Raw genomic sequence first — 24,499 nt, 5'->3', positions numbered from 1 at the left:
TAACTCATCTCCTTCTACCTTAGGTCACGAACTTAACAATCACCCCTGCTGTGGACCACTTCTGGAGGTCCAAGACACTGACTTCTACAAAGAAAGGATCCGTATGCTCCACAATCACTAGACTAAGTGTGTAAATGTAGGAAAAATAAATTGTGCTAGGTTTTCTAAAATTGACTTCTTCTACCTTAGGCCACAAACTTATCAATCACCCCTCGTATAATGTCACCCAAATAAATATGCAAATTACCCTTCATTAAAACTAACTATCTTTGGTTAGCACCTGAGATCCTGTAAGATGTTCTGTTGATTTAAATTTGGTTTAAATTTTAAATATGAAATTTTGAAGTATTTTTTGCTGGTGGGGGTGGAACGGGAAGGGACTGGGTTGGAGAAGTTGAAGTCAAAACACATGATAGGTGGGAATTAACGTAGGACACCTGTGAGTTTATTTCTCATAGGCCAGGATGCTTTAAGCAGCTCCTCAGTTCAGGGTACTGAAATCCATTTCTATGCATCATTGAGACTAATTGTAGTTTGCAATTCATGCTGTAACAGTACCTCTGCATATAGTTGAAATGATTCCTAATTTATGACTTTTGTTTCTAAAATAAGCACTGACTCACTTTTCTGCCCCACCTCCTGATCTCCCTAATTTAGATAATCTTTCTAGAATAAATTGTTAATTTTTTAAAACTTCGTTTACTTTATTTAGTGGTTCAAATTATCATCCTGTTGTTGTTATGATTAGCAATAAACTGAGCTAATCATTCAAGGGTCTATCATTGGTCAATAATTCTAAATTGATTAAAAAGGAGCATGCCAGAAATCCAAGCAGCTATTTTGTAAACAACACACATAAAAGTTGCTGGTGAACGCAGCAGGCCAGGCAGCATCTCTAGGAAGAAGTACAGTCAACGTTTCGGGCGGAGACCCTTTGTTAGGACTGAAATTGCTTGAAATTCCAGCATCTGCAGATTTCCTCGTGTTTGAGCTATTTTGTAAAGTGCTTTTCAGCAAATCAATTTTTGGTTACTAAAAGCATCAATATAAGGATGCTAAAAGTGTTGGATGAAGGAATAAGTATTTTATCAGCTTCTATAACATTTGACCTCTGGATTTTAGTCTTGTCAAAGAAGTTTCACATAACATTACATCACACTTCACCTGTATCCCATCACCACTGTTCCAAATTATTATGTTGTCATCTTATTTTTAAGAAAAGTATGTTTTTAATGTAATGTTTTTATATTAATATGTATTAGTTCAAATTTTAAACCATATTTAATTCATATATGCTAATCAGAAATCTGTGTGAAATGGCCCACTGATGTAACTGGTTCTAAAAAGCCCATTCTTATCATCATGGGCTATGTGTCATTTAAATCTGTCTTACAATCATTTGATTCCAGTTTTGTTTTGATTGTAATAGTATTGCATGGCTAAGGTGTGACAGATCATTTACTGATGATGACCCTACAAATACTAGTCCATAGTATGTTCCATATTTTTCAGTTTTTCTATTTGTCTGCTCTATAATCATTAAAAATGGCTGGTGAATCATTATTCCATATACAACATTGAATAGTACAAGAATATATCTTTGGGTAAATTCAGATTTGAAGTATTTTGATACTGATGTTATAAAGTCATAATGTAATACAGCATGGACCCAAGCCATTTGGCCCAATTTGTCAGTGCTAACCATGATGCTCCCCATCCCAGTCCCATTTACCTGCATTTAACCCATATCCCTCTAAAACCCTCCTATCTATTTTCTTATTTAAATGCCTTATAAATGTGGTTACAGTACCCACCTTAACCTCATTGTCTGGCAGCTCCTTCATATATACACCACCCCCTGTGTGAAACTGCCCCCTAGTCCCTTTTCAAATCTTTCATTTCTCACCTTAAATCTTAAGTTTTTAAACTCTTCTTCCCTGAGGGAAAAATACTGGCAATCACCAAATCTAAACCCCTCATGGTATACTTTTATAAGGCCATCTCTCACTCTCCTACATTCCAAAGAATAAAGTTCAAACCTACCTACTCTCTCCCTATAACTCTTGTCCTCTAATCCTGGCAATATCTTTGTAAAATTCTTCTCTGCATTCTTCTTTCCATTTTAATGATGCCCTTCCTATATAGCAGGCCAACCTAAACAGTACACAACACAAGTGCATTCTCACCAATGTCTTGTGCATCTGCAGCATAACATTCGTAGACTCATTGCCATGACTGATAAAGGCCAATCTGCCAAATGCCTTTACCAACCCGTCTATATGTGATGCCTCTTTCAGCAAACTAGGTACTTGTTATCCTTGGTCCCGCTGTTCCACGATACTCCCCAGGACGCAAGCATCCACTTGACAAGTCCTACCTTGATTTGACTTTCCTATATGCAACACTTCACACTTTTCTGAATTGAAAGACATTTGCTAGTCATCAGACCATCTTACATCTGATTGCCCCTGTACCTAAGATCCATTTGTAATTTTCTTCATTGTCAAAAATGCCATGTACTTTAATATCCACAAACTTGCTAACCATGCCTTATACATTCACATCCAAATGAACAACAAAGAAAAAGAAAGATTAGCTTTATTTGTCACATGTACCTCGAAATGTGGCTTTTGCATCAATAGCCAACAGTCAGAGGATATGCTGGGGGCAGCCCACAACTGTTGCCATGCTTCCAGCACCAATATAATAAACCCACAATTTACTCATCCTAACCTATACATCTTTAGAATGTGGGAGGAAACCAGAGCACCCCGGGGAAACCCATATGGTCACGGGCAGAACATGGAGATTCTTTACAGATAGTGGCAGGAAGTGAACCAGAGCTTGATGATCACTTGCACTGGAAGGTGGTCTGCTAACTGCTACACTACACTGCTACCCATTAAAACAGGTGGCATCATTGACAATGAAGAAAATCACAGGAGACCTCTAGGTATGGGGAATCAGCTATGAAAGTGGGCCAAATGATGTTCAATTCAGTTAAGTGTGAAGTGCTGCATTTGGGGAAGTCAAACCAAGGTAGGACTTGTACAGTGGATTCTTGGGCCTTGGAGAGTGTTGTAACACAGACAGACCAAGGATAACAAGTGCCTTGGCTGAAAGGTGTGTCAGATTGGTGAAGGCATGTGGCACATTAGGCTTCCAGCACCAATCTCTGTGGCACACCGCTAGTCACAGGCCTCCAGTGCAAGGACGGTCTGGAGCCATTACCCTTGCTTCCTACTGTTGAGCCAATTATGAATTAATTTAGCTATATCTCCCTGGATATAAGCTTTAAGACCAGTCTGCCATGTAGGTCCTAGTCAAATGCCTTGCTAAAGTCCTTGAAAAGTACATCCACTACTCTACCCTCATCAGTTCTTTTGGTTGCCTCTTTGAAAACTGAGATTAGTCTCATACAATTCCTCACATACAAAGCTACACTGAGTATTCCTCATGAGATCTTGCCTGCCCGAAAGTTGATAAATCCCGTCCCTCAGAATCCCTTGCAGTAACTTGCCACAACTGATGATAGATGCACTGACCTGTAGTTCCCTAGCTTTTCTTTGTTGACCTTAAATAATGGTATATTAGTCTTCAAAGCTTCACCTGTGGCTAAAGATGAAGCAAATGGGCCTCCACAATTTCTTCCCTAGTTTCCAATAAGGTCTGAGGATACACTCTAGGGATTTATTGATCTTAATATGCTTTCAGGTCACGTTTTGCTGGTAATTTGTGTGTGGTCCAAAACATCGTCACACATTTCCTCTTTTCTTTGGCATCCATCATTTTCTCTACAATGAAATTAGGTTTGTTCTGAACTGGCTGGTGGCGCAATGACATTAGCGCCGGACTCTGGAACGGAGGTTCCCGGGTTCGAACCCAGTCGGGTCTGTTCCCAAGTACGCTTTTCATCCGTGCTGGATTGAATGTCAAGATCGCAACTCGACCTTGTAAAATAAAGGGGAAAAATACTGTGAAATATCTGTGTGAGGAGTGGTGCGCCACACAGTCTCTCTCTCGCTCTGCGCCTTGTAAAGGCATGAAAAAGACATCGTCCCGCCAACATCGCACACACACGGACGCGCAGACGCACATGCACGCATGCACATGCCAAAAAAAACAATTAGATTTGTTCTATCATTGGAGCTGTCTACTTATTTAATTTTCCTGTTTCTTGTGGCTTTACTGGTTGTTTAAAAGTGAACCAACTAATTTTTGACACAAATTTTGTATAATTCCTCACTAGATTGGATTAATAATGAAGTAAAAAAATCTGGACTGATGAAGAGATTTGACTCAAAAGACCGATTGTCTGCTTCCCTCCACAGATGCTGCCTGTCTGCTGAGTTTCTTCAGCATTTTGTTTTTTTTTTAATGTCTGCAGTATCTTGTGTCTCCATGGAACAGAAGTGAACTTCTTTGCCGAGAAACTAAAATATAACTGAAATATTATTAAAATTTGCACACAGCAAGAAACAAAATCTTTGTGAAGACCATTACCAAAATCAGACGAACTAAAATTTATTTCCTATTTCAAACATACTTCTCCCATTCACAATCCCTTTCTTGGTTAGAAGACTGACTCTTGGCTTAACCTACATGTGATTGTAACTTAGTGCTCACTATATTTTAACATTTTTTATTAAGGACATGAATTAGTGATCATTGCCTTTCCTGGACCACCTAACGGTTTGGGCATTAATTATACTTTAAGTTTAATATTTGTCTTTGTATATCGGTATCTTGGATAACTTTTTTAAAAAAATGAGGAGAGAAATAATTTCAGTCGAAGCAAGCAGCTGAGAAGGGAGTGAAGAACTCGGGTAGAAAAAGTCGTTTTTTTTTTAAACACTGCTCGGGGAGAAGGGTCTGCACTGCGCAGGCGCATGACGTAGCGCGCCAAAGTTTAAAAGCAGACCGCCATATAACAGCGGCCATCGTCGGAGTGGACTGAGTCAGAGTGGGACGGCTTTGCCTCAAGCAGGCTTTGGCTCAAACAGGCAGAGGCCAGGGTAGGTTCCGATAAGTTTTTTGTTCAGATTGTTTAGTGCAGTGAGAATGCCAGGCAGGATGTTGGAATGCTCCTCTTGCAGGATGTGGGAAGTCAGGGAGCCCTCCGGTGTCCCTGACAATGACACCTGCAGGAAGTGCATCCAGCTGCAGCTCCTGACAAACCGCGTTAGGGAAGTAGAGCAGGAGCTGGATGACCTGCAGATCATTCGGGAGAATGAGGAGATTATAGATAGTAGCTACAGGGAGGTAGTTATGCCAAAGGAGCAGAGGACAGGTAATTGGGTCACTGTCAGGCGAGGGAAGAGGAAAAGGCAGGCAGAGCAGGGTTTCCCTGTGGCCATTCCCCTCAACAACAAGTATACCGCATTGGATACTGTTGGGGGGGATGACTTACCTGGGACAAGCTGCAGTAGCCGGATCACTGGCACTGAGTCTGGCTCTGCAGTGCAGAAGGGAGGGTGGAAAAAGGGGAGAGCGGTAGTGATAGGGGACTCGATAGTTAGAGGTGCAGATAGGAGGTTCTGTTTTCGTGATAGAGAATCCAGGATGGTTTGTTGCCTCTTGGGTGCCAGGGTCAAGGATGTCTCTGATCAATTGCATGACATTCTGAAGTGGGAGGGTGATCAGCCAGATGTCGTGGTGCACATCGGTACTAATGTCATAGCAAGGAAGAGTGAGGAGGTCCTGGAGAGTGAGTATAGAGAGCTTGGTAGGAAGTTGAAAAGCAGGACCTCGAGGGTGGTAATCTCAGGATTGCTACCTGTGCTACATGCCAGTGAGGGTAGGAATAGGATGCTCTGGAGGATGAACAAGTGGCTGAGGAACTGGTGTAGGGGGCAGGGTTTCAGATTTCAGGATAATTGGGACTTCTTCTGGGGCAGATGGGACCTGTACAAGAGAGACGGGTTACACTTGAACTACAGGGGGACCAATATCCTTTCAGGGAGGTTTGTTAGTGCTACTGGGGAGGCTTTAAACTAGATTTGCAGGGGGATGGGAACCAGAGTGCCAGAGCTGACAGTGTGGCTGGGGTGAAAATAAATGATGTTAAAAGTTCAAGCAAATCCGCTAATAGAAAGGTTGTGAGTGGTGGTAAAAATCTTCTGAGGTGTATATATTTCAATGCTAGGAGTATTGCAGGGAAGGCGGATGAGTTGAGGGCATGGATTGACACGTGGAATTATGACATTATAGCAATTAGTGAAACTTGGCTACGGGAGGGGCAGGACTGGCAGCTTAATATTCCAGGGTTCCGATGTTTCAGATGTGATCAAGGCAGAGGAATGAAAGGTGGGGGAGTAGCATTGCTTGTTAGGGAAAATATTACAGCAGTGCTCAGGCAGGACAGATTAGAGGGCTTGTCTACTGAGTCCTTATGGGTGGAGCTGAGAAACAGGAAAGGTATGGGCACATTAGTGGGATTGTATTACAGACCACCCAATAGTCAACGAGAATTGGAAGAGCATATCTGCAGAGAGATAGCAGGCAACTGCAGGAAGCATAAAGTTGTGGTGGTAGGGGATTTTAATTTTCCAAATATTGATTGGAACTCCCATACTGTTAGGGGTCTAGATGGTTTAGAGTTTGTAAAATGTGTTCAGGAAAGTTTTCTAAATCAATATATAGAGGGACCAACTAGAGGGGATGCAATATTGGATCTCCTGTTAAGAAATGAGTTAGGACAAGTGACGGAAGTCTGTGTAGGGGAGCACTTTGGTTCCAGTGATCATAACACTATTAGTTTCAACTTGATCATGGACAAGGATAGATCTGGTCCTAGGGTTGAGGTTCTTAACTGGAAGAAGGCCAAATTTGAAGAAATGAGAAAGGATCTAAAAAGCATGGATTGGGATAGGTTGTTCTCTGGCAAGGATGTGATCGGTAGGTGGGAAGCCTTCAAAGGAGAAATTTTGAGAGTGCAGAATTTGTATGTTCCTGTCAGGATTAAAGGCAAAGTGAATAGGAATAAGGAACCTTGGTTCTCAAGGGATATTGCAACTCTGATAAAGAAGAAGAGGGAGTATAGGGAGCAGGGAGTAAATAAGGTGCTTGAGGAGTATAAGAAGTGCAAGAAAATACTTAAGAAAGAAATCAGGAGGGCTAAAAGAAGACACGAGGTTGCCTTGGCAGTCAAAGTGAAGGATAATCCAAAGGGCTTTTACAGGTATATTAAGAGCAAAAGGATTGTAAGGGATAAAATTGGTCCTCTTGAAGATCAGAGTGGTCGGCTATGTGTGGAACCAAAGGAAATGGGGGAGATCTTAAATAGGTTTTTTGCGTCTGTATTTACTAAGGAAACAGGCATGAAGTCTATGGAATTAAGGGAAACAAGTAGTGAGATCATGGAAACTGTACAGATCGAAAAGGAGGAGGTCCTTGCTGTCTTGAGGAAAATTAAAGTGGATAAATCCCCGGGACCTGACAGGGTGTTCCCTCGGACCTTGAAGGAGACTAGTGTTGAAATTGCAGGGGCGCTGGCAGAAATATTTAAAATGTCGCTGTCTACAGGTGAGGTGCCAGAAGATTGGAGAGTGGCTCATGTTTGTTCCGTTGTTTAAAAAAGGATCGAAAAGTAGTCCGGGAAATTATAGGCCGGTAAGTTTAACGTCGGTAGTAGATAAGTTATTGGAGGGAGTACTAAGAGACAGAATCTACAAGCATTTGGATAGACAGGGACTTATTAGGGAGAGTCAACATGGCTTTGTGCGTGGTAGGTCATGTTTGACCAATCTATTGGGAGTTTTTCGAGGAGGTTACCAGGAAAGTGGATGAAGGGAAGGCAGTGGATATTGTCTACATGGACTTCAGTAAGGCCTTTGACAAGGTTCCGCATGGGAGGTTAGTTAGGAAAATTCAGTTGCTAGGTATACATGGAGAGGTGGTAAATTGGATTAGACATTGGCTCAATGGAAGAAGCCAAAGAGTGGTAGTAGAGAATTGCTTCTCCGAGTGGAGGCCTGTGACTAGTGGTGTGCCACAGATATCTGTGCTGGGTCCATTGTTATTTGTCATCTATATCAATGATCTGGATGATAACGTGGTAAATTGGATCAGCAAATTTGCTGATGATACAAAGATTGGAAGTGTAGTAGACAGTGAGGAAGGTTTTCAGAGCCTGCAGAGGGGCTTGGACCAGCTGGAAAAATGGGCTGAAAAATGGCAGATGGAGTTTAATACAGACAAGTGTGAGGTATTGCATGTTGGAAGGACAAACCAAGGTAGAACATACAGGGTTAATGCTAAGGCACTGAGTGCAGTGGAACAGAGGGATCTGGGAATACAGATACAAAATTCCCTAAAAGTGGCGTCACAGGTAGATAGGGTCATAAAGAGAGCTTTTGGTACATTGGCCTTTATTAATCGAAGTATTGAGTATAAGAGCTAGAATGTTATGATGAGGTTGTATAAGGCATTGGTGAGGCCGAATCTGGAGTATTGTGTTCAGTTTTGGTCACCAAATTACAGGAAGGATATAAATAAGGTTGAAAGAGTGCAGAGAAGGTTTACAAGGATGTTGCCGGGACTTGAGAAACTCAGTTACTGAGAAAGGTTGAATAGGTTAGGACTTTATTCCCTGGAGCGTAGAAGAATGAGGGGAGATTTGATAGAGGTATATAAAATTATGATGGGTATAGATAGAGTGAATGCAAGCAGGCTTTTTCCACTGAGGCAAGGGGAGAAAAAAACCAGAGGACGTGTGTTAAGGGTGAGGGGGGAAAAGTTTAAAGGGAACATTAGGGGGGGCTTCTTCACACAGAGTGGTGGGAGTATGGAATGAGCTGCCAGACGAGGTGGTAAATGCGGGTTCTTTTTTAACATTTAAGAATAAATTGGACAGATACATGGATGGGAGGTGTATGGAGGGATATGGTCTGTGTGCAGGTCAGTGGGACTAGGCAGAAAATGGTTCGGCACAGCCAAGAAGGGCCAAAAGGCCTGTTTCTGTGCTGTAGTTTCTATGGTTCTATGGTTAATTGGCTTTTTTTTTTCTTTGTGTGATTAATGGGACAGTGGCATTCTGACCAAAAAGCTCCTTATGGAGGCAGCAGTAATGAATAGTGGCAAACGGATGTTCTTTCAGAATGGGTCATGCAGGATTTCAAATTTTGCAGTTAATACAAAACAAGCGATGCTATTCAGTGATGGATAATTTGCATCGGGAGGATATAAACTACTTGGTAAATGAGATGATATATGAGAGATGAAATTTAATTGAAACACAATAGCTGAATGATCTCCTCCCATGCGCACCTATTCAATGTGGCTATTATTGACTTGCCCAACAATTAATTAATTAATTCTGGTCCGAGGCAAAAACCATAAAGGTTTATTTACTTGCCTCTTGTCCTAAATTTGGAGTATTTGGGATTTTTGTAGTCCCCTGGCTGAATGCTGTAAACTTGGTTGTCAAAAGTGTGACTGTCTTGTACTAAGGTGAGTCACAATTGGTGGGGGGATGTCTTGAATGATAGAGGTTTGTCACATTTGGCCTATTGTGTCCATATTGGAAAACAATTAAGCTGTATAGGAATCCCACTTCTTGTGCTATCGTGGGATAAGTTTCAAACAAATGGTAGAGCGTGATCAGAACTATACTTTTGCTATATGCTGAAATTCACAACCGAGCCTACTCTGCCCATTGTATCTGAGTCAGTTTTTGGCTAAAGCTGATCCCATGCCCTGATTGAATATTTCTTGTTACGTACCCCGTAACTGGGTTGCCAAACCAGCAGAAATGGATCACTCAGTTGGAGTCTGGAGTACTGGAACTAAGAAAGTTTTATTAAAGAAACAAGCAACACAATAATCGAAAGGATAATAAATGCAACAGTTCAACGATGCTAAACACACATATGCACAGAATTAAGATAACAGCATCAATCAAGCTCTATCGTTGTCTAGGGGTAAATGACCAAATTTCAAAGTGACTCAAAGTTCAGTCCAGTTTAGTAGTTCAGTTCGCAGTAATCGTTCCCATGGCGATGGACAACGTGGGGGAAGAGAGAGAGGGAACAGGAACAACTGATCATTCAGCACGGCTTCACTCACAGACCGGCGATTTTGGGCGGGTCCTTGGTGATGTCACCTGAGGTCACCGACTGTGACCCCTCCTCCAGATGCGGTCGATCCTCTGCAGTGAACCCGGCACCCAGGCAAGGGCGGACACACACCGGGTTCCCGCTGATCGTACCTTTCCACCCTGGCCGTTGTCTGGTACTTCTCACCGACTCATGAGAAGCGTACCGCTTCCAGGGTCTCGTTACCTCGGGTGGCATGTGTGTCGCCTTAGCGAACCGGTCCCTTTTTATCCCCCTGCTGGGGCATCGCCTGTCCATCACTTCAAACAGTTCAAGGTTCAAAGGGGGGGGACCGCTCCAGACAGCTCTCTCTCCCCCGTCCCTTCATTACACATCTCCAGACGCTGCTCCATTGTTCCTTATCTCTCCTTCCCCTGAGGGCAGGTGGCAGACCACTTGCTGATGTCACTGATGCTAACCCAGGCCAGCAAACATCTTAATTTTATGTGTATTCTCGTCACATTCTATATAGTGTTACAATAGGCATAATTTATAATTGTAACACTTAAGTAGAAATAGGAAGGTGAAAATAAAGGCTTATGTGGGACTCTACACACAAAGTAGGAAACTTATTGGATAAATTAGGAACTATCTAGATAAACATGATGCTTAAACTCTTGAAATAATGGAGGATTATAGGTTTAAGGTAAATGGTGAATTCATGCAAATTAACACAAAAATAGAATTGGAGAAACTAGATCAACTGCAAAGTAATCCCAGGAATTTGGTAACTCGCATCCCTGAGTTTTGAAAGAAATGGCTGTGGAGATGTTATCTAACAAAATTCTGTAGTTTGTGGAATAATTTATATAGATTTGATCGTAACGATTGCAACCCTACTATTTAAGGAAGGAGATGGAGGAGAAAGCTAGAGCTTTGACATCAGATTTGCATCAGTGGTGTTGCAAACATATTATTAAGGAATTATACCAGGACACTTGGGAAATAATAACGGGATTATACATGGTCAACAGACAGCTGGTGGCGTGGTGGCATCAGCGCCGGCCTTCGGAGTGAAGGCTCCCGAGTTTGAATCCAGCCGGCTCCCTTGCACGCTTTCCGTCCGTGCTGGGTTGAGCGTCGAGCTAGCAACTCAACCTCATAAAAATAAGAAAGCCTGCTAAAAGAAAAAACACCATCATGACAGCGTCCTGATGACTCCACTCAGAGTTAAGGGCTTCCTGCTCCTCATCTTCCTCCTCATCCTCCTCCTCATCATCCTCATCCTCATCCTCATACTCCTCATTATTGTTTGGCAAATCAGTTGGAATTTTTTTGCGTTTGTAACTACCAGAGCGGATAAAGGTGGATCATTTGATGCTTTAAGGCTTTCCTTCGATAAGTTCGGTCATAAAGATACAGCACAAAAAAGGCCATTCATGCTAGTATCCCAGCACCTTTTTTTTATACTAATCTTGCCCTGACCCATTTTTATTCTCACATTCCTATCAAATTTGACCCTAAACTCTTCTGCTACATAATTGGGGCAATTCTGTGGCTAATTAACCTACCGACCCACATTTTTTAGGAATGTGGTAGGAAACTGGAGCACCAAGAGGAAACCCACATGGTCACAGGGAGAATGTGGAGTAAACCAAGTCACTTCACCTGTGAGGTACCAATTCTACTACTTTGTTGCTCACCATGTCAAACACGAGGTTATTGAAAACAGCTATTTCATGGAATTGGGGGTAATATAGTAATGGTGTAAGAATTGGTTGAGGGATGGATGAAAGCAAGATGATTTAAAGAATCATTTTTGAATTGGGAGGCTCTGATCATGGAATATCGGGTATTGGTTCTGGGTCCCATCTGTTCACAACTGATACTGATTGAGTTGAGGGGCTTGTGTGTAATATATCCAAGTTTGTTGTGGTCTCTGAGGGGGGTGTTGAGGTGATTTGGTGGAAGGTTAGAAGAAATGTTCTGAGAATAGGCAAAGGTATGAAAGATGGAGTATAATGTGTAAAAATATAATGTCACTTTGGTTGTATTAACTCTAACCATTGTACTAATAATATAAAAATGCAGACACGAGGAAATCTGCAGATGCTAGAAATTCAAGCAACACACCCAAATTGCTGGTGGAAAGCAGCAAGCCAGACAGCATCCATAGGAAGAAGCACAGTCGACGTTTTGGAGGGTCTCAGCCCTCTTTGTAATTGCATCAGTCTGTTGGGCCCAGGATAAATCTTCAGAGATGTTGATACCCAGAAACTTATAAGTGTTCACTATTTTCGCTGCTGATCCCTCAGTGATGTATGTTCCCTCGACTTCCTCTTCCTGAAGTCCACAATCAGTTCCTTGGTCTTACTGTTGTTGAGTGCAAGGTTGTTGTGGCGACACCACTCACAATGGGGCTGGCAGAAATTATGGAGGGTAGAGGTGAAGACAAGAGGAACTCTTGCTGTTCTGTCCGGAGGTAGATTGTGGGGGTGGTGAGGAGGGAGGTGAGACTGGAGAAGAGCAGCTGTACAGGACGTAGAGGAAATGCATGTGAGCACTCTGTCAACAATGGCAGAGAAGTAACGTTATTGGAAAGAGAACATTTAAGGAGCCCTAAAGCAGAAATTCCATCTTGAAAACAGATGCTGGAGGAAAAATTGTGGAGGGGTGGGAGGAGAAAGAAAAAGGGATGGCATCCTCACAAGGAGATAGTATAGCCACCTAACTGTAGAACTGGTAGGTTAGTAGAAGACTAGAGGTGTAATATGGTCTGCTGTGTATTTCTCGCATTCTGTCTGCAATTTTATACTTTTGTTTTGTGCTCTGGGGCTCACTGCTTTTTTTCTACCTTTCTACAATAGCAATGGGTTTTAATGGGATGCTGTAAATCTTTGTTTATTCACCAAGAGAATTATACAAGTTTCTTCATCGTTGTCAGTAAAAGATGGATGTACAAATAACTAAAGAACTGATAGCTGAATAAAAAAAATTATCTCACTCTTCACATCTAGCAGAGTGAAAGTAATGATTACATATTGCATTTTACAGGTAAAATGAAATTGATATACTCGATTTTAAATTGCTCTTTTAATCACCACCAGATCCACTTTATTATTTCTAAGTGATAGCTGTAACAGAAAATGTGATGAGAATTATGTGAAAATTGATGTGAATTGATGTACTTTATAAATCATATGTTATAGCAATCCTCACAAACTGCTAGACCAGCACACCTAAGGAATTCAATTCCCGGTGAAATGTTTTTTCAATGAATACTGTATTCTATTGGCTTTTCTTTCTGTTTCCACTTTTGAATTTTTTTTAAAAATCTGCTGGGTGGTAATAATTCAAGTTCACACTCTCTGCAGTCTGTGTGACCCTTCAGTGTATTAGTACATTATTCCATTTCTTTGAGCTACATTGCATCAAGTTATATTTCTCTCCCTGCTCACCTCTTTGCCATGTCACCTTATGGCTGAGATAAAATAGCATTCGTTCTTTCATAATTTGCCTGTACTAACACTTTGAAGTAATAAGAACCAAAACAAAACTAGACTGAGCCCAGATTATAGCTTAATTTTACTGTTTTAGTTAAAGTCATGGGAACATTTCAAGTAAAATGGAGTTTGGAGTTTCTAGGTAATGTGGCCATGTTGAAAGACCAGACTACTCTTCAGTCCCAGACAGTCATCACTCCCACCTATTTAAAAATTTCTGCTCTTTGCACTAATGCGCCAACATTAAGTTTGTTCAATCAAAGCAAATAATTCCAACACTTGTAAACAACCAGCTGGATTTAATACTGCAAAAAGATGCCTGATCATATTAGCATTATATTGTCAAATATCTTATCTCTTTGCAGCTTTCAGATTCCTCCATTAACTTCGTCGGTCATGCTGTCCTACCTGCAATTTTCACCCCTCAGCCACATGACCTGTTGAATTCCCAAGGGAAAAGACAGTTTGATTTAAGGTTGTCAAAAAGTTGAACATTTGATTCTTCAAACAAAAATATTTATGTAACTGCAGCATTTAATTTGGTGATTTGGGTTTACTTGTGTGGAGTTCCAGTGGGTGAAAAGATTTTGTATTTTGATTTGAATTTCTAACTGCATTGCTCAGAACCATATGCAACATATTTGAGCAGATAATTGCTCAGTTTTCCAGTACTTCAGTTCATGAAACAATAGCTGTAAAGTATCAGCATTTAGTTATGGCAGTAGTTGGCTTTCCAAAAAAACTAGTATACTCTTGATGGGCAGATTCCTGTGTTGTATTACTTCATTCTATGAAGCTGATACAACAGATGATCTGAATAATATGCTGGGCACACAATCTTTATTGTGGAGCAGTTTTTCTGTGGCCTATTACAATTTTCTCAGCTTTCCTGGTTTTCATGGATATTAATTGAAGTCTCTGCAAGCAGTCTTGAGCATAACAAGGCAAGAGAAGCCACCACTGTCTGCTTTCATTTGAGGTAAAGTTGGATTTCTAAATTTGTATTTTAAGGTTTTTCTTTTGCATTTTTAGAAAGAGACATGGAAAACATCGAGCAGAAGAGCGGGAATAGTATGTTTATTTTACCATTTTAGATCTCTCTCCCATGATTTATGGTAGCATTAACAACTTCCTTCATTCACGTGCCCTCTGGGTTGAATTGATACTAATGTTTCTTCAGTAAAGGTGCTGCCTGTGTGTAATATTTCTTTGGCAAGAACACTGTATAGATTCTGTAATATAGCTGATGTTCTGTCACTGCTTGCTGTCTGCTGCCCATGCGAGAAGCTTCTCCATTGTCCAAATCTAAATGCAGCTTCTATTGGAATATTTTATGTGCCTGGCAAAGAAAGAATTAATTAAGGAAAACGGCTAGTGGAATTGATAAATTTTTGAGAAAATTTTCAAAGACGAGAGAAGCAGTGATTTTAGAAGAGAGCCATGCCAGGCAGAACTGAAGCTTATTCTACTGGCACTGTTTGTAGAGATTTGAGTGTACAAAAGACACCCTGCTAGAAGAACATGCTGCTCAGAAGTTACATATGGGAGTTGTCAGACAAAAGTGAGTTAAATCCTGCTTAAAAGACAAAAGTGTGGTTTTTAAATTTAGTTCAAGATGGGACTGTGTTATTCAAGTTAAGAGTAGTGAGCAAGGCTTGCTATGAAAAAGATCTGCTTGGGAAAATGTTGCACTGATGACACTTTAGAAGAGAGCATTAAGATTGGGTTTATGATTGAGAAGTTCTTTGACACTTATTGCTGTAGAGAAGATGGCAGAAGCACTTAATTATTTGGTTAAATAGATGGGACACGGGAATCAGACTAATTAAAGGGCATAGAGTAGAATGCAATTCAAGAGAAGATGGGTGGATTAAGAATAGGCTTTGGAAGGAGGGATGAAAGGTTATTTTGTCCATAAATAGAAGATGTAAGTCTTGCGGAAAAGCTGAGCTTAAAGGAAATAGTGGAAGAGATCAGAAATACAGTGGGTGGAAGAGAAGCAAAGCTGTGACTGGCCAATAATAGTGAGGGAAAGGAGGACAATAAAAGCTGCAGTGAAGGCACAACAGATTTTGTGTTGTTATTAGACCATACAAGCATTGCCACTGGAAATATCTATTCAGTCACTGCTTGTTTTTCAATTTACTAAATAATCCTGGATTTGTGTGCTAAATTCAAGTTTCTCACATGGTGCAAACATTGCATGGCCTTCTGGTATTGAAACATGTTAAATGATCTTAGTCAATGATGTTCACTTGGACTTCCTGCAATTTAACAGTAAGGCTAGATGTAATTATTGAACATGAATTGGTTGAATTAGCTCTATGCAGCCGCCTCAGCTAAGAAATTAGAATCATTTGTCTTCTGGGTACAATATTCCGGCAGTAAAATATGCCCACATGATGAATATAAATCCCAGCCCACTGTTGCCCTAGTTCAATACTTAAAACTTTGTATCTGGTTTGAATGGTGGCATTATCACGTCTTTAGTTGGATTGTGTGCTGGATTCAAGTCTAGAGTCTTCAGCACAATGTCTTGTCTGGCCTCGCAGTTCAGTGCAGACTGCTGGGGGGTGGGGGGAGGTGCCATCTCTCAAAAGAAACAGGCCCTGCCCATCCTCCTTCCATGGATGTCACATGCCACTTTCAAACAAGAACAGAAAAACTTGCCCAGCACCCTGCTTGATACTTGCCCTCAGTTAACATCAAACAAAACCTCATTTTCTGGTGCTGTTTGTGGCATCTTGCTGTGTACAAATTGTAGTTCTGTTCTATTGTTTAATTTTGGAGGGAAAATTAATTTTGTTATAGATTGCATCAGATAATCCTGAAACTGAGATTACATGTAAATGCAAGTCCTTTTCAATCCAAACTAGGCCCATACCCCATACATGTAAACATTACTCCAAAATGGAACAATGGCAGTTTTACCTCTGCTCCTATTCAGCTTGAGAGGAACTCAGTTCTATCATTTCCATATCAGACTGAGAAGCTTTGTGTGCATAACAGTTGGCCTCCAGTCACTTACTGTAAACTATAAATCTCATAGGTTAACTGAGATTCTGTTGTGGGACATTAGCCATCCTTCAGATACCTTTTTATGTTCTGAATGAACATCTGACTTTACAAATAGCTGCACTTCAAATATAGATAGGTGGGTTCCATTGTTTATCCTTAGGATTTCTGTGGTTCCCTGACTTTTGGCAGGTTCATCACACGACACAGAGCTGTTCCATCAAAATCAGTCCATTAACATTGGTTTCTCCCTGGGGAAGAAAGGACCTGGTCCCAGTTGCAATGAGCATGAAAATTATTAAAGGAAGTGTCCTCATTTGTGAGATCTTATCATTGTCCTGATGACATCCTAAATCACCTCACAGCCAATCAAATGCATTGAAAATGTAGCCACTGTTTTTAATGCAGGGCAATGAAGGAAAAGATTCCACAACAGCAGAGTTAAAGATAATTGGCCACCCTGTTTCCAGCCATGTTTATGTCCTACTGCATAAAAGCTGACAGTTTAATGAATCCTCTGATAGAGAGTACCTCTGTCACAACAGTCCTTTGGTACTGCAATGAAGAATTGCATACCAGGACCTGGAAAGGCATAAAACAATCCTACTGATTTTAATGGTGGGCGTACCACCACAGACCCAGGATATAACAATTAAATATTAATGGCCACCTTGGTCAATGAGACATTGGAATCTCTGCTTAAGGAATGGAAATTATCTGCTGGAATTAAGTATGATCTAACAGTCGTCCTAGTATTTTTAGACACGACTGTTATCAAGAATTTCTCAATTACTAGACATGGTAGCCAATTCTTCCAATATTACCAAGCCTTGAGATGCAGAGTGTTGCTTGTTTATCTTGTTAGGAAGGACCAGCTGAACATCACCTTTTCTTTCCATTCACTCTGACTATTTGCAAAGAACCATGACTGTCGGAATCTTAACCACTATTTAACCTTTCTCTTCTTTTACAAGTTATATATGCTGCTGGCAGATGAACTACTGGAGTTGGTGGTGGTGATTGGGAAAGTAATTTTGTGCTGAAGTGGCAGTATCTCAAGTGTCCGTGGGCCTTACTTGTTTAATATATGAATTAGGCCAATGAAGAGAATACACTGCTGAATTTCTTGTTGTAGTTCATCACTTTCTAATGAGGTGATAAAACAAGTAAATCTTTAAAACTACATAATCAAAATGTACTTCAATACCAAAACAGAAAATACACCATTATAGAAATATTATATATTTCTAAGGTGTGTTTACTGAACAAAGTGCAAATTACTGTTTGCAAATAGACAAAGCTGTTGAATTCCGCTCATTGAAATTTAACAAATTGCACTGAAGCAAATAGTGATTAAATACAGACATTTCAGTGAGGCCTTCTGCACTGATTTAATGCCACTGATACTAGATTACTTTTTGGATTAGTAGAGTGATTGTGTGCTGATATAGCCTGTACTCTTTTGTTTTGTCGTTCAGTGTGGCCTCGGCTCTGCATTCGGAGAACCATGACAGATACGAACGTCTGACCTCAGTGTCGAGCTCGGTTGACTATGATCAGAGGGACAATGTGAGTCACTTTGCCTGAATGTCTGGAGGAGTTTAACAAAGGATTTTTCCTTTTATTGCAAAGATGTTCATTGTTCCAGCCAGTTTATCATGTTTTTAACAAAGCAAAGGGGTTTGCTGTATTGGCCATAGTCTTACTGAGGATCCTTGTTAGTGCCTTAACTAATCAAATGTTTGAAGAAGACCAAAATGAGTTTGGTTTGCTTACATCCAGGTTGTATTTGTGATGTGTTTGGAACCAAGTGGTTCCAACTGCTCTTTGTTTAGAAAGTTATTTGAGTAAAATTGATGAATGCATTTAGCATACTGCTGATTGAAAAGAGAATAGATCTTCTTCTGCTTTTAAGATTATTTATAGAACGATTCATTGAAAATCATTAACTTTTTCAAATGGTATAATAATGCTGACTCACAGATGAAGTAGAAAATGAAAAGGCAGTGAATTTTTGATGTCGTGATCAGCATTTCCCAAATGTCTAATCACTAGCCTGGAATTCTAAAGTAAAGCCAAATGTGCTGAAGGGAAAAGTTAGGAGGCTGCTTTACATGAAATGGCACTGATATTCATATGGCAGCTCATTTTCCAAAGCCTCTTCTGCTTTAAGCTCTTTCACCTTATCTGTCTCCATTCCGTACCTTTGTTCCTTTGTTGTACTCTCTGAATGCACATAGCATATTATAGTAATAGGTTGGGATGGCCAGTACTTCAGTAGACTCTACTGAGATAATCTTGTATGTTATGCGAGCATGATTTAAGGAAAGGTGTATACAATGTACTCACATGGATACCTTAATTTTCATTTTCTGTTTGTCTTTACAAATTGAGGAGTAATGACAAGATTGGATAGAGATCTGCTGAAAATCGAATTAAGGATATTATGTTGCAGGATGACAGTATTAGATTTCAAACCAGCTGTAACATGACTTCCTTACTTTGTACACTCTTGTGCTCTTAGACCTGATGCCCTATCCAATGAAGACAAGTATGCCAAAAACCTTTACCACCCCATCTACTTGTGTGACCACTTTCAGGGAGCTGAAAGATTGGCACTGTAGCATAGCATTTAGTATAATGTTATTACAGTGCCAGTGGTAATATCAGGATTTAGTTCTCGTTGCAGTTGTTAGGAGTTTATATTTTCTCCCCTTGACTGTGGGTTTCCTCCAGGTGTTTCAGCTTCCTCCCACATTTCAAAGATGTATGGTTAGGGTTAGTAAATTGTGTACATACTTTGTTGACACAAGGAGTGCAGTGACACTTACAGGATATCCAGCACAATCTTCAATTTGATTTGACGCAAATGACACATTCCACTGTATGTTTCAATGTACTTGTGACAAATAAAGCTAATCATTTTTTCTTTCTGTCTATGAACTTGGGCCACAAGATGCCTCTACATCACTGCTCTTATAGTCCTGCCATTAACTCTATGCTTTCATCTTACATTGACTTCCCAAAGTGCAACATGTGACACTTCCCCAAATTAAATTCCATCTGCTATTTTACCACCCTTGTCTGGAACTGATTTGTATACTGCTATATCTTTTTAAAACCTTCACTATCCACAACTTCTCCTTCTTTGTCATCTGCAAAAGTCCTGACCCAACAATCTACATTTTCATACAGTAATGTGTATATAATTGCAAACAACAGAGGTGCTGGTACTAATCTCTTTGAAACTCCATTGGTCACAGACCTCCAGATAGAATCACACCCTTCTACCACTACTGTCTTCCATGGATAAACCAATTGTTAATCCTGAAGTTGCAATGTGTTTTAATCTTCTGAATCAGGTGACCAAAAGGAACCTTGTCAAATGTCTTAAAAGTCCATCCATTTGACATCTTGGTGCCCTACCCTCATCAGCTTTGTCACATCCTCAAAATTTTTGATCAAGTTTTTTATGACATGACCTGCAAGTCATGTTGACTGCCCCTAATCAGGCCATACCTTTCCAAATGCGCACATTCCCTAAGAATTCTCTTTAATAGCTTCCCTACCATTCTGATGAGGTTCACTCACCTATAGTTTCATGGATTATTCCTATTTTACTCAAGCAGAGGAACAACATTGGATATTCTCCATTCCCCAGAGACTTGTCAGTTGCTAATAAAGGTACAAAGATCTTGATCAAGGCCCGAGCAATCTTCTGTCTTGCCCCTTTTGATAACCTGGGATATATACCATCAGGCCCTAGGGACGAAACCACTTTAATCCTCTTCAAGACACCCTGCACCTCCCTGATCTCAAAATGCCCTAGCAAATTAGCATGCCCCACACTATTCTCACTAATCTCTATATCCTCGGTGAATACTGATGCAAAATACTTGTATCACCCCCATACTGACTCCGAGCGCAAATTCGCTCCTCTATTCTTGAATCCATTGGAGAAGGTGCATAGAAGATTCACTTGGATGGAAAGATTAGATAGGTTGAGGTCTGTTCCCTTGAAGAGGGACCTGATGTGCACAAAACATAAAGTGGATAGTAGGAAACTTCTGCCCATAGCAAAGTTTTCTAAAATTGCAAAACGTAGGTTTATGGTAAGGTGTAGGAGATTTAGAGGGGATCTGAGGAAAATTTTATTTTTCAGTTGGAGGGTGTTCAGATCTGGAAGCGCACTGATGTAGTGGTGGAGGCAGGGAATCTCACAACATTCAAAGCGTTTGGACGCACACTTGAATTGTCGAGGCATAGAAAGTTGGTAAATGGGGTTAGTGTAGGTAGTTGGTGGTAAGCATGGTGGGCTGAATGGCCTATTTCTGTGTTGCATGATGCTGACTTTGTAACCTATTAGTATTCTGCCCTCCCCGGCCTCCTGTTCCATGAAATGACCTTGATACAAGACTAAATGCTGTCAGCTATTTTAATAACACAGTAATTCTAAAACATTAGTTACAATTTTCTTTTCAAACTATAATAGAGGTGTGTTACTGGGTCATTGAACTCCATTATTTGGCTCAAATGCATGATAGCTACTTGATGAAAAGTCTAGATTCCTTTTATAGATCTACATAGGTCACCACATGCACCATCTGCAATCACATTTTGTTTTCCAAGAGTACAAAGATTAATCTAAGTATCATGTAGGTATTATTAATCAATCTTAAATATTGGGTAGAATGCTTCTTGGAGAGAACATTAAAGGAATCAGGATATTTTTCTTTAAATTTACATTGTTCAGTAATGGAAATGATTGGGTGTTGGGAGTATTTAAAGAGGAAATAATACATTTGAAAGATCGGAGAATTGAGGGGAACCAGAACACAAGAAATGTATAGGGCAGATCAGCCATGAAGTCCAGGGCAGAGCTGAGTGACATCCTCCTATTCTGTAAAGTCCTTTTTTTATGTTTTTATATTGAACAATATCCTCAGTACTTTTGTGGGAATTTTAATCTCTTCCCATCCCAACCCCTTTCTCCCTTATAGTTTTAATTCCTTGGCATCTAACCATCCAAACACTAATGACCTTATGGGGATTAACAGTGAGAGTACCAGTTTCTGCCATACCATTTATGTGGCAGTAATAGACTTGGTAGAAGTGTACAAGGACACTGTTGGTTTAAATAGAAGTGAACACCCTTTTAAATCGTTTAGCAAACCCTCTCCTCCATGCATCAATCCAAATAATACTTAAATGGTACTATTGTACTTGCCTCAACCACTTCCTTTGGCAGATCATTCCATATGCTCACCACCCTCTGCATGGAAAACATTAGCTTCAGGTCCCTTATAAACCTTTTGCCGTACACTTAACCTATGCCCCTGCCTACTCGGGTTGGAGAAAATACTGTTACCATCAACCTTATATATGCCTCCCAAATTCCTGTAAGTTTGCCCCTCATTCTCCTACGTTCTAAGGAATAAAGACCTAGCTTGGCCAACCTAGATCATAAGATATAGGAGCAGAAGCAGGCCATTCAGCCCATCAAGTCTGCTCCACCATTCAATCATGGGCTAATCCAATTCTTCCAGTCATCCTCGCTCTCCTGCTTTCACCCCATACGCTTTGATGCCCTCTTCACTACAATTCAGGCCCTCTAGTCCTGATGGCATCCTCAAATCTTATTTGCCCTTTAACTATAAAAACATGACCAAAGCTGCACAGACTCTCCAAGTGTGACCTAACCTACAAATTTTACAATTCTGACTTCTATACCCAATGCCCTGACTGATGAAGGCCAGTGTGCTGTATGTTAGGGTTATAGTTCAGTTATAGTGTTAATAGTTGGGGTTTGAAATTGCTGCCTATCAGGATAATGGAAAGCACAGTTTTCAGTTGGATTAAAAATTTGAAATATTTTGACAAATGGGAAGCAAGAGGGGGGAAAGAGACTACTTGGAAGTGGTATTGGCAAAAAGGCCTGCTGCCCATTAACAGATTTGATTCTACAAATACTGTCTGCTATTTGTAAATCTGTTTTGTTGTAATCTTCCTGTATCGAGTGATTCTCCTACATTATATGTTTGAAAGCTCTGTGCTTTAAATGTAGCCTGACAATGTAGATTAAAGATCACTGGAGAGCCACACCCTCATTACAGACTCTACGTGCACCCAGTCATCAAATGTCCAATACCATTTGGATAGCTGTTAAATGGTATGAGTCATGATAAATATGTCTTATCTTAACATCTAAAACATTAATCCTGGGCAGTATGAGTGTGTCTCCACTAGACTACATTGGTAAGCATTTGAAAGTCATTTAGTAGTTCAGAATCGGATTTAATATCACTGGCATGTCGTGAAATTTGTTGTTTAGTGGCAGCAATACATTGTAATACATAATAATTAAAGCTAAATTACAATAATTATAGATTTTGAAAAGTTATAGAAGTAGTGTAAAAAGAGAGGGGGGAAAAGATACTGTGGTAATGTTCATGGGTTCATTGTCCATACAGAAATTTGTTAGTGGAGGGGAAGATCTTGTTCCTGAAATGTTGAGTCTTCAAGCTCCTATACTACTTCTTGATGGTAATAATGAGAAGAGGGTACGTCCTGATGATGTGGGTCACTAATGATAGATGCTGCCTACTGATGGTGTCCTGGATGTTGGGGAGGCTAGTGCCGATGATGGAGCTGGCTGATCTTACAACTTTTTGCAACTTTTTCTAATTCTGTGCAGTGGCCTCCATATCAGACAATGATACAATCACTAGAATGCTCACCACAGTACATATGTAGAAATTTGCAAGTGTCTTTGGTAACAAACCAATTCTCCTCAAGCTCCTAATGAAATATAGCCACTGTTATGCCTTCTTTGTAATTGCATCAATATGTTGGGCCCAAGCTAGATCCTCAGATGTTGACACCCAGGAACTTGAAACTGCTCACCTTTTCCAATTCTGATCCCTCGATAACGACTGGTGCATGTTCCCTCGACTTCCCCTTCCAGAAGTCCACAATCAATTCCTTGGTCTTAATCAAGTTAAGTGCAAGGTTGTTTCTGCGACACTGCTCAACTAGCTGATGTATCTTGCCCCAGTACACTACCTTGTCATGATCTGAAATTCTGCCAACTGTGGTCGTATTGTCGGCAAATTTATAGACTGCGCTTCAGCTGTGCCTAGCCCCATGACTGTGGATGTAAAGAGAACAAAGCAGCAGGCTAAGGACACATTTTGAAGTTCATTAGTGATGATTGTCAGTGAGGAGGAGTTGATAATTCTGATCCGCAAAGGCTGTGATCTTCCAGTGAGGAAATCAGAATCCAGTTGCAGAGGGAGTTAGAAGCCCAGATTTTGGATCTTGTTGATTGGAACTGTGGCTATGATTAATCATTCACTTTGTAGAAGCACATGAAGGATTCTCCTAAGCCCTCTTGGCTTGCCCATCCAAATAATGAGTACTCTTCATCCTGCTTGTATAATGTAACTATATTTTGAATGATTACAAAGATTTTTGCTATTTATTCTGTCCTTTCAAGTTTTGAAATATGGATGTTTTTACTTGCATTTTCAGAAGGCCTTTATCAAGGTGCCACACCTTGGACTGCTTAACAAGATAAGTGTGAAATTACCATAACTAGAGAAGAGATTCTTGGGAAACTGAAAGATCTGAAGGTAGATAAATCACCTGGACCAGATAATGTACAACCAAGGGTCTGAATGAGGTGGCTGAAGAGATTGTGGAAGCATTAGTAATGATCTTTCAAGAATCAGCAGATTCTAGAATGATTTCAGAAGACAGGAAAATTGCAAATCTCACTCCAAGAAGGGAGAGAGGCAGAAGAAAGGAAACTATAGGCCATTTAGTCTGATCTCAGTGGTTGGGAAGATGTTGGAGTCAATTGTTAAGGATCAGATCTCAGGATACTTGGAGGCACGTGATAAAATAGGCCATAGTCAACATCGTTTCCTCAAGGGAAAATCTTGCCTG

The 24,499-nt window shown here is 40.4% G+C and overlaps 1 protein-coding gene across 4 annotated transcripts in view; it reads left to right on the top strand.

Annotated features, from left to right (window-relative positions):
- Nucleotides 1-24,499, top strand: part of LOC134342456 (CSC1-like protein 2) — a 211,216-nt gene that overhangs the window by 81,756 nt on the left and 104,961 nt on the right. For 3 of the 4 annotated variants that reach the window (XM_063040605.1, XM_063040607.1, XM_063040604.1), the window contains exons 4-5: nucleotides 14,570-14,608; nucleotides 18,031-18,121. In XM_063040605.1, the coding sequence (XP_062896675.1) occupies nucleotides 14,570-14,608; nucleotides 18,031-18,121 (130 nt within the window). The remainder of the gene's footprint in view (nucleotides 1-14,569; nucleotides 14,609-18,030; nucleotides 18,122-24,499) is intronic. The other variant, XM_063040606.1, reaches the window with a different exon arrangement.

Source organism: Mobula hypostoma, chromosome 2 (genome assembly GCF_963921235.1).
Source record: "Mobula hypostoma chromosome 2, sMobHyp1.1, whole genome shotgun sequence".
In the NCBI taxonomy this organism is placed as follows: Eukaryota; Metazoa; Chordata; class Chondrichthyes; order Myliobatiformes; family Myliobatidae; genus Mobula; species Mobula hypostoma.
The sequence above is the reverse complement of the archived record's forward strand: the minus strand, read 5'-3'. Positions and strand labels throughout refer to the sequence as shown.